At 35.4% G+C, this 11471-nt stretch overlaps 1 protein-coding gene across 1 annotated transcript; it reads right to left on the reverse strand.

The window, feature by feature from the left end:
• Positions 1-7428: 7428 nt before the first annotated feature.
• Positions 7429-11427, reverse strand: LOC136262775 (uncharacterized). Its single transcript, XM_066057177.1, has 6 exons — positions 11215-11427; positions 10667-10969; positions 10256-10543; positions 9126-9214; positions 8660-9072; positions 7429-8085 (listed from the first exon to the last, which is right to left on the reverse strand). Exons 1-6 carry the CDS (start codon positions 11279-11281, stop codon positions 7659-7661), a joined length of 1587 nt encoding a protein of 528 aa, XP_065913249.1. The 5' UTR covers positions 11282-11427; the 3' UTR covers positions 7429-7658.
• Positions 11428-11471: the final 44 nt, after the last annotated feature.

Genomic DNA, 11471 nt, shown 5'->3' on the forward strand with positions numbered 1-11471 from the left:
CATTGCATTATACTGTACAGACTTCAAGCGTCTATTTGTTTTGGGACTATGTACTGCATGACGTATATTAATGTACTGTGAGCACCACTTACTTCTCTCATACATATTAAATAATTATACCAGTGCTATGAATTACTGTGTAACTAGCCAAATTTTAGTAATGGAAACAGGAGACTGGTAAAACTTTAAACAACATTCTTTAAATCCTCTATGTTTTGCATCATACTCTCACTCAGCTGGTTATGAGTGGCAATACTGGTACAGTACTTTCTAAGCACATTTTTTGCCAAGTATACTAGCCAGAAAGTATAGGGTAAAAGTTATAGGCAGGATAGAAAGAGGAGTTAGGACAAAGTTCTTCTAAGAATCAATGACAGGTAGCCAAAATCATAAAGGAAGTTACTCTCTATTAAAGAGTGTTTAGTGTTATCAAGAGTTCATAATATCCGGATATATATTATGAACTCTCGGTGTTAGTTTCTGAATCATAGGCTTTAATCTTCTTGCAGATCCCTATATATGTAGTATGTTGAGATACAGTTGTATATAGCGAATTATAAAGAGCTACTGTATTGTGTATTTACAGTGTGTAGTTTGATGAGTAGAGATTACTACTAGACAATAACTTATTGTACTGTTGGTTATTGTTCTAGCACTACAAACAAATGGTCCAGAATGAGACTACTGTAACAGTAAAATGTGTAGAAAAAATGAGCATGCATTACACTGTAGCTACACTGTATGTTTAGAACTAATATCATTATGTGTAACATTTGCAGGCACTCAGTTGAATTGCTTAGACTGCTTTTACCAAGAAGGCTTTAAATAAAAGAATTCGCAAACAGCTGTACTTTGGGTCTTTGGAATGCGTTTCACCAATGACATCCTTAGACATGCAGTATTCTAGATCTATCTATGGTATTCTGTCAATTTTAGGTATGTTAGGAAGTCTTGTAAGCCACATACTGTATATTACTGATTAATGTTGGAGCCTACAGCCTGCTTCTATAGGTATACCTTAAAGGCTTTGCCCACCCCACACATGGACATGTGCCTTCACTGCAGACACAGCCATTAGCATGCTAATTGATGTGACAATACCCCAGATGGTGTGCACTTGGTGGATTTGAGCGCTTCACTCCCTGAGTGCATTACCACTTACCATGGATTTTATATGCACTCAGAAAAATGCAGCATGATTGACTATACACCCTGTATATTATTATTTATAATATTTTCTTAGTTTTACACATCCCTCTTCAGTGGAAATATAGTGTAGCTTGCTCTAATTTTGACCACATAATAGTTTCTACGAAACCATGAAATGTACATAATGACACTGAACAAAAATAATGAAAGCACTTATGCAAATAATCTGTATGCATAAATTATTTTTAAGAAGAACAACTGAGCACATTATTGGAAGCTTTCGCACAAATCAGGTAGATGAACACTGAGGATATGGCACAATACATAAATTAAGCAGTTGATAGTCAGAATCAAACAGGTCTTCCAATAAGCAGTACTAGATTGCAACATTTTACAGTATCTGTATACAAAAATAATGTGATAGTTGTAACCACTGAATGTCATAATACAATTTCCTTTGCCATATATATACAAAATAATTATTATCACTTCATCTGCCAAGTTTTCTACAATATCACCCTTACATTCAGTGATTAATGGAAACAGTCAGTGCAAATAATCCAAAACAGCATCCATTGGCCTGTGTAATACCAATTGTACAGTAGCATTCATAATACAGTAGGCATATGCAGGTGTACCAAATGCAGCATGCATTCTAACCAAATTATTCAAGGTGCAAATGCATTATAGGTATGTAATACATTATATTACTATATTACATACATACAATGTATTTGTATACTGAGTGAATGCATGGATAATTGGTTTTAGTAGGCTATACACCTGTATGCTGCTGTGTGGAATGTTAGACAGCAACTGTGATGTGGGATTAATTACGTACCCAGCTGCATTGTCACAAATGAAAATGGTGACATATTTTGTTACTGTAACAGTGATAACTAATTTTCTCAAAGTGTGATGTCTGCTTGGGAGTGGATATCATGATCTTAAACCTTCTTATGAATTATACTATGAGATGATATAGCATCCATAATTGCTTTTGCTTATCCTGCTCATATTCTAAACTTGCAATAGGCATGATAACTTCAATTCATTATGCAGTGTGTTAGCTTCATTATCTGTGGTTAAAAAGTAGGCATCAGGAAGATGTCAAATCACTTAATGGTGATACAGGTTTTACATAATCATTAGTAAAGTACAAGGGCAGATCCAGGAGTTAGCAAGGGGAGGGCAGGGGCGGATCTAGGATTCTTTGAAAGTGGGGACTAAGCTGGACAGTGGAATATGTAGCTAGCCAGACATTAGACGATACCAAGCCTTCTCACAAGGCCCTATAGGGGTAAGATTCATCTGCTGTTTGTGGTCAAATTAGCTATTTGGAATAATGACTACATTAGTGTCTACAACCTAGAGGAGTCTAGGGAAATCCCCCCCAAGGAAAGTTTTGAATATTAGACCCTCTAAAGGTGAATCTGAGAGTTTTTCAGTGTAAAATAATAGAATTTCAGTTTATATTATTACACTTTACTTTTCCATTAAAATCAGTCAAGACTGATTGCAATATGCATTGAGTAGCTATCATGCATGCATTCGTAGCTACTAAGCATTTAGATATATTAGCTAGCTATATACCATATTGCATCAGTTCCTCTTAGCCATACTCTAATCTACTAAATCTGTGAGGCAAACATGTGTAGCTAGTACGTAGCAGTGGTGTTGAATGTCACTATAGCCTAGTGACACTTTGTTAGCCTTAACACCAATAAAGTGTACTGAAAAGCAGAATGCAGTGAAGGGTACTAGTAGCTATTAGCTAGTCCACTAGCAATCTTTAGCAAAGTGCAACTATATTTACTTTATGGTAATTATGGACTTTCTGAATATGTGACCGGATTTGCGAAAAGGGGCCTTCCACACACATCCAATTCTGTACACTTGGCAGATCATAACGTAGTGCTCAAGCATCATATTAACCAGCAATTTTCACCAGCTATTCACCTATGTTAGTGCGCAGTACTGACCAAATTTCAAGTCAATAACTCCTTCCAACCTGAAGTTATGAATTGTCAAAGTTGGTAAATTGGATGTGCGTGAAGACCTCTTTTCGCAAATCCGGTCACATATGTTGTTGTGATAGTCAACTTATTTCTAGATCTGCCAGGGTATGAAGATTGATCTATAGCTAGCTACAAACACCAGCATCATAACCCACAGCATGGTATCATATCAGAAGGTAACTGATACAGATTTAACATTCATAGACAAAAGTGGGTGAATATCCTATAGCTCTTATGAGACTGTAAAATTAACAAAAAACTACAGTTTGCGAAATGGTTGAGTTGGTAGCTACATATTATACTGAAGCTGATAACTCTAACCAATTAAACCAACCAACACTTCTGTATAAAATATAAAAACCACACTAATCACCTATTATAGCCATAGTGGAAAACACTGCTAATTATCTGAATAAAACAAAGCTCACAATTAAAACTTTTGTAACTGGAGATGCAAACCTGTTTTTTTTTTTAAACTCTTGAGGAAGAGGAAGCTAATTATGCTCTAGATCTCCTGGAGAGAGTTTAACAATAGGTAAAATTACATAGATATTATTTGTGTTGGTAGTGATGCATAGTTCCTGAAATAAGTCTACTTTTGATACACGTAGAAGATTTAGGGTTTTATTGGCCAAGTACTAACTTAGAAAGGAAAAGGGGGAAGGGCTACAGCCCCCTTATCCCCCTCCCTTACTCTGTCTCTGGAGGGGCACAAGTACATTCAGATTCACACCATTAAAAAGGGAAATAGACACAGCAGTAGGCTTGCGTCGATTATGCTGGCATAATTTTTGGCATAATAGGGGATGAAAAGCATGAAGCATAATGCTGGCATAATGGAGCATAATTAAGAGCATAATGGGCAAATTTCCACCACACTAAAAAAACTTCTTCTATGACAGTCAAAAACTCAATGGCTAACTTGTTTTGGATGGTGAAGTGATTCTTGACAATGAGTAGAAAAATGCACTACAGTTTTATGTAGCTACTACAAGTTTGCACTCGATGGAATGAATGCTTTTCATTGTGGATTTGAGTTTTATAGGACGCATGTAGTGACGTGCCAACTAGTACCAAGGCATGGAAAAGCAGTTTAGGTGAGCTTTAATCATTGTATTTAAAGCATCTCATCGTCTGATTTTGAATAAAATGTGATATGATGATTATGATAATTGGAATTTCGATTGGAAGACAATACAATAGTTTCTCTGAATAACCCTCTGATGATAGTAAAGTTAGTGGTGAGTCAGTATAGCTGGTGAATATCTGGACATTGAGTCTCTGTAGGTCTGCAGTGAGACTGGGGTTAATATCAAACCAGTAAATATTTCAAAATGATCAAGATTCTCTAATAGAGCAATCAGTCAAACACTCTAATAGAACAGTCATTGCATGCAACAGAGAGAATGACAACCATTTAAGTGTTTGTCTGCAGGAAGCTTAATATGTTCTTGGCATAGTACTGCAAATGCAAGTCACATAATTATTATACTGAGCAGTTGCTGTCCTTTGAATATCAATTGTTACAACTCAGAAGATCAATCAGAAACCATGCATAATATTATATACATAATTATTTGCATACAAAGCTACAAAGATATTAGACAATAAATTTATAGCTTTTGAGGGACTATAGATATGCACCCCTATGCCTACCAACTCTGTAGCACATCCCGATTTCAAGCTATTGCTATTATTTGTATGTTGCAGTTGAATTGACACTTCTTCATTTACATTATATCATATGAGAACTTCTCTGCACAAAGAAAAACACACAAAAATAAAAGCATAATGCATTTCTGAAAAGCATAAGAATAAGCATAATAGGCAAAAAAAGTGGGGAAATTCCAAAAAGCATAATACGCAAATTTTGGAGCATAATGGACTCGAGCCTACTGAGCAGTTATCTAGCTTGCTACCATTGGTGTAGCTGATGTACATATGTAGTACTGAATACTGTAATCACCTCTCATTAGTGTTTCATTGTGCCATTTATGCCATTGTGAAGTCTTAAAAGTATTACAAAAGCTATGAAGGACTTACCCCTGTATATACATGCTATATGATAATTATTTCTAGATGTGCTTAGTACACATGAAGGTGCTGGATGACAATTTGTCATGTAAATTTGTGGTAAATAACGGTGATATGTCTGCCTTTTAAGCTAAATAAAGTATGAGTAATAAACTGATATTGGTCTAATTGGCATATCAAAGTGATAACTACAATTCTTCCTAAAAGGGAAAGGTATAAGAGGGGGATGGTGCCCAAAATGTCCCAAATGCCTCATCCTGGATCCGCCATTGAACAGCGCGGATTGATACAACAATACTGTACATAAAACAGTACGCTAGTAGGGATAACAACACTGAAAATTGCTATATAATTTTATTACTAATTTCTGCCACAATACTCACTATTTTTGTGTAGTGACTTCACTACATTGTAGTGACCCTCACTACATGGTAGTGAATGTCACTAGATGGTAGTGACAGTCACCATAAATTAATTAGTAGTAGTGAATGTCATGCACAAAAATAATGAATATTTGTGGCAGACATTAGTAATGACACTCGATACATTTATTAGTGACATTCAATACATTTAGTAGTGACTTTCACTAGTTCATTTTATCCATGATACAGTAGTAAAGGTAAGAAAAGCAAGAATGTTATTTGCTCTAAAAGCCATAACTGTTTATTGCATTCTAAAATTTTAGTTTAATAACCAAATGAATATAATATATACGTAGAGCAACACTGTGACACAGGTATAGTTTAATGTATGTGTACATCCCACTATTACGGCTTTATGTGTAGATTATGCAACAAAGATCCTGATTCCTACTGCAGTAAATTTGCATACTGTATACCACATGTATAATTTTATATAGCACAATCAATTGTGCCTCTGTTACAGTATTACTACCTAATGACAAATTCCATGAATATAAGTTATAGTTATATCCCGGTAGATCTACGAGGGTGATATCATTGTTATTACACGAGTCCGAGGCGGAGCCGAGGACGAGTGTAATAACAATGATATCATCCGAGTATACGGGATATAACTGTTTTATATCCCAGTGCGCGGGAGTGCGCAGAAGTTTACGGATAGTAAATAGTAAATTAAGTTCCGGTTTGAGTTCCTGTCACTGTGCTCAAGATTTCGTCCGAATTGTGTGGAGATTCTACTTCGTAGCCACAAGAGAGACCTTACATACTGCCTACAAACTGTAGCGAAGGGCGGTGTTATGAAGCAGCCGTGGTTCCAGGTACGATTCGCCTTCGTCAGAAATTGGTATAGTGGTGTCGCGTGGTGTGCAAGAGAAAAATAAAGACCAACAAGTGGCTACCATAGTCCAGACGATGAAGCTAGAGGAAGTTAGTTCTTCACCATAGTGACCGTTGGGAGTGATTGCTGGAGCGAAAATCGTCACGTACTATTCTTGACATTTGTTAAACTATCGTATTGGTAACTTGTAGTGTTATTGTGTAAAGGATTAACAGTTTTCTTGTAAGATTTAGTTAGTTTTAATTATATAAGTGCTGTATTGGTGTGTTTTGTATCAATATTTCCTTATTTGGCTCTTTGTGCCATTGGTAAACAATGCCATTCGCGGTTATTATGATGTCACGAAAGAGGCTGAGTGGCTCCGCAACAGGGTGATAAGTTATCACTGGGTGATAACTAATATATCGTACACTGTACAGTAGCAGCGCCACTCTGTCTAGCTGTATGGTAGTTATAACCCAGCGCGGCGCTTTGATACTCCCACGCACTGGGGTTTAATATATTATACTATGATTTAAGCTATAGCACATGCAGCTTTATATCATTGCACAAAGCATAGGTAAAATTATGGGCTATTCAATTTCAGTAGTTGCATGTGTAAAGTTGTAGCATGGCAAAAATATGCTCAGTCTTAAGTAATAATATATAGCCAGGGATTTTCATAATAGTAGTCATATGTCATATGAAAGTGCTGCTATAGGGCCTGAGGATTACCAAATTATGCAGACCCCAAGAGGTCTGAGCTCTAGCATCTTTAGTCCTTAATGTAATGGTGGTACTTTGCCACAGTTGACAGCTGCTTGTAATGAAGACATTAGCTTATCACTCCAGGCCACCTGTGACTGTTAAAGATTGAAAATTAATTCTCAGAGATGATGTATTTACAGCACTACCAGTGTTTGTGAAAATGTAAAGTGTCTAAGTTACTTAGAAACCTCTGAAATTTACCACAAAAAGTTCTATATAATTAAAAGTTGTATTCCAGCTTAATGATGGAAATAACTAAAAACTTGATGAAAATAAAAGAATATTGTACATTGAATTTCCTTACTAATAGTGCTAATGCATAGAGCAATACAGTATAATAGACAAAAATAAATTTTGGCACCGTAAAATGCAATGATGTAGCTGATGATCAGAAATTATAATAAAAGCTGTGTGCATCCTTTATCCCCAAGAAAAGTGTGATATACCAGATCATTTTACAACATCTACATATGAATCATGTGTGGTGGATGGAACAATTCTAAATTCTTCCTGATCATTGGGGGCATTGCTTGAAGGTATAACAGCTTGTAGAGTTCCCACTGATATTATTCCACTTCCGTCTGATCTTGAAATAATTACTGGTTTACATTTGTTGCTTTTTGAATTACCTCTGCGTGGCCTTAAAGGAAAACATCTAATGTCACCATCCCTCACATCAGCTGAATTTGGTTCAACGTAATTTCTAGTGATTGAAAGGTAGTTTGCTGCTGGTTGATGATGGGAAGACACCTTATTGTCATCAATGTGGAAATTTAAGGTATTGTATTTATTTTCATCTTCATTAACTTCATGTATAGCATCACATCTGTACATTGGGTTAGTTACTATAGCCCTAAGCTTTGATGTTTTAACACACCTATGTACAGTGTACATAAAATAGAAACATACAATTATGACAATGTACCGTATTAAGGTTGAAAACATCATTGTAACTATATTTTAGTGTAACATACGTTGCTGAGTAACATACAGTGCACTATTAGACTGTTAATCAACTATTCACTGTTTCTGATAATGAAAGTGATTATTCATATTGCACTGGAATTATCCCCACCTAAGAAGCAAAGAACTATTATTGTTGTTATTGTTATTATGATGTGGAATGACTATTATGGGAGATGAGCTGTCAAACCTCTCAATATATACACTATTAATTATTGTAATTGGGCTGCAAAAACTGAGCATATATGCTTCTGCTTAACCGATCATACCTCACTAATGGAATAAAACTGCATTCAGTAACTTGTACTGCAAAGTTTGATACAATGAAAATAATATACAGTACAGTGCATTTGCATAAAATATATGAATAAAGAGAAGTTTGAAGGAGTAAACAAAACTTATAAGCCCTCAAACTCTTTTTTCCTGGCCTGGTCACATATAGCCAATAACACTATTGCTATGCACACATATGTATGTACAGTACGTACCTCTTATATATTATCATTATGAATATTACCAATAGTAGTAAGGTTACAGCTGTCATAATAACAATGAAAACTGTTTCCTTAAATATGTTGTCCTCATTATTGTCACCATCACCATCATTGTCATTATCATCACCATTATCACCAGCAACATTACCAGGATCCTTTGTAATGGTGGACCCTGTGCAGTTCTGTTCACATAATTTCAAAACACCAATTCCAATGTTTAATCCCTGAACACTACTGTTTATATCATATCGAAGTTGCTGCAATGTGTCATTTGCTGCAAGACCAGTGAATTGTAGTTTAAATTTTACTGTTGATACATTAATGCATTCAATCTGATTAACTGTCACTGTGGCACTTTGGTCATAATTATCTTGTACATATCTTAACAGATATTGTGTCAGATTATTCTGTAAAAGTGTTTAGGGTCTAAAGGTGATTGTGCACAGATTAGTTAATATACCTTAACACTTTGGCAAGGTGATTCAAAGATGATCAGTACAAGTCGTAAAACTCCTCCGCTTCTCCAGTCATCATAATCATTGATATTTTCTGTGCAATGAGATGGCATAAATGGCATTAAGTAGCATACATGCACTGTACTGGGGTAGATCCAGGAGTTGGCAAGGGGAGGAAAACAGACTGGCTAAGCTGTAGAGTGTTGGGAAGAGCCAGATTTTTTGTTACATGTAGTTGCATTTTTGAAGCAGAATATAATGTCACCTCTTAGTAGTGTCTCACTGTTGATTTTAGCCATTTTGGCCTTTGCAGATGGCTGTGAAGTAAAAGCTGTTGAAGAGGTTATGAATGCCTTTTAGAACAGCAACATGATAATTATTTTAGAGGCATTTAGTTAATCTGTTTGACTGATTTGCTTTAGTTTAGGTGAATCTGTATTAACTCTTGGTATTAATAAATACTAGTTAAATGTGCACATTTTCATGAGTTATAAATTGATTTTGGAAGGTTTAGTATTTTAATCAAATGAAATATGGGTACTCTACAAGGTTAGGGGAGGGGGGGGTTTGCTCCAAACGCTCCATCCTGGATCCACCATTGCTTTATGTACTCTTACATGTACTTGTAATCTCTGTGAATACAAGGAATGCTTCAAATAAGGATGTTTACAATATAGAATGTTTGGGGGAATTATGCTTTTATTAAAAGACAACTTTGGTCATAGTGGTGGTCAGCCACTGGTCAACAGGAAACCATTTGTGGCCCAATTGGAATTTGTTGAATGCCAATATTCTTATCAACACATACACAACCATGGTACCCATTCATGTGTTCATGGAATTTGTGTTCATGCATTCACGGAATTGTGTAACTAACTTTCACATACTGAATAGTAATAAATGCTGTAGAATATAGTTAGTTGGTAAGTTATTGCATTTTCCACAGAATAGAAAGATTGCACAGTGTACGTTGCTTCACATGATAAAGAAACAAACTGTCCATGTACTGTGTGTTACTAATACATGTCCTGTTTAAAACTACATACATACAACTTCTTGAAAACACATCCACATTATAGAAAGATTCATAGCTATGCAACACTTTAAGAATTGATGTTGCACACACTCAAAATACCTTCTGTTTTATTTGATACATTTAATGCAATTGTATCACTAAGGTATGATCTTGCACTCCTAGCTGTACAAGTGTAATCACCAGCATCTTCCATAGTTATGTTGGATAGTTCTATCACAATAAAAGTATTGTTGGTGAATATGTTTTCTCCATTCAGATCAATTCCATTTCTTAACCATCCGAACTGTGCAACAGGCACTCCCTTATTGATAATACTGCATGCCAAAGTTATTTGTGATCCAACTTCTGCTGTGTGGTATGAGTTAACAGATTGAATGATAGGTGGCACTAAGGAATGACATACATATTTATTTAATTGAAGGACGTATATTTATTTATTATTTAAGTAAGGTAGTATGCTTAGTTTATAGCTGTATGCAGAGTAGCTATGTAGTTGCAGAAGTTAGGTACCTGCTTTTGTAACAATAGTATCTCTACTACAGTTGTTACCATGTATACAGCAGCGATATTGTCCTTCATCTTCTGGTAATAATGGATCAAAGTTTAGTGTATGTAGTCTGGAATAAACTGACCCAGTGCTACCAATGGTGACATTAGTTCCATTATCATAATAACGATGCCATACTGCTGTGATAATATATGAGTAGAAGGTTTCACCATCATCACTTCTGCTCTGGCATCGCACTATACCCCGGCTTCCATCTGGTACATATAAATATTGTGGAGATGACATTATTATGCTCCCTCTACATCCTGTAATGAACATGTCATCCATACTCATATAGCTACATGAGTGTAAGTAAATTATACATGGTATGTATGCATGTAATAGTAATTTATATCTTCTTCTGTACATAAGTATACCAAAGTATAAAATAGATCACAAAAGAATGAAACATGCAAGTGAAATTAAAATTGTAAATATTAACATTATAACAAAATCATGACATACTGTAGCTACATAGATGAATACAAAACTAGTGAGGTAATATAACTACCTTTGTTTTTGGTGGACAATGCAAGAAAATATGTTAGCAAAATTATCTTTCCAATGAGATAAAACATTTTAACTGTTAGAAACTTTCATGCAGCTACCTAGCTAGCTATAGTAAGTTTTCCTTATCAGTTTTTGTAAAGTACGTATATACAATACTAACTACTATAGCTAAAATAGTTAAGGCACATTGAACTGTTATTTTTGGCGTGCAAGCAGCTGCTTATATAGTTGCAGTCTCGTGCGCCAAATTTGTACACT

The sequence above is a fragment of the Dysidea avara genome, chromosome 1 (assembly GCF_963678975.1).
Source record: "Dysidea avara chromosome 1, odDysAvar1.4, whole genome shotgun sequence".
NCBI lineage: Eukaryota > Metazoa > Porifera > Demospongiae > Dictyoceratida > Dysideidae > Dysidea > Dysidea avara.

Coding starts and splice junctions, on each gene's coding strand:
- LOC136262775 (XM_066057177.1), bottom strand. CDS start 11,281: ATGTTTTATCTCATTGGAAAGATAATTTTGCTAACATATTTTCTTGCA. Junction 10,544..10,666: donor TACTATTGTTACAAAAGCAG/GTACCTAACTTC, acceptor GTCATTCCTTAG/TGCCACCTATCATTCAATCT. Junction 9,073..9,125: donor CACCTTGCCAAAGTGTTAAG/GTATATTAACTA, acceptor ACACTTTTACAG/AATAATCTGACACAATATCT.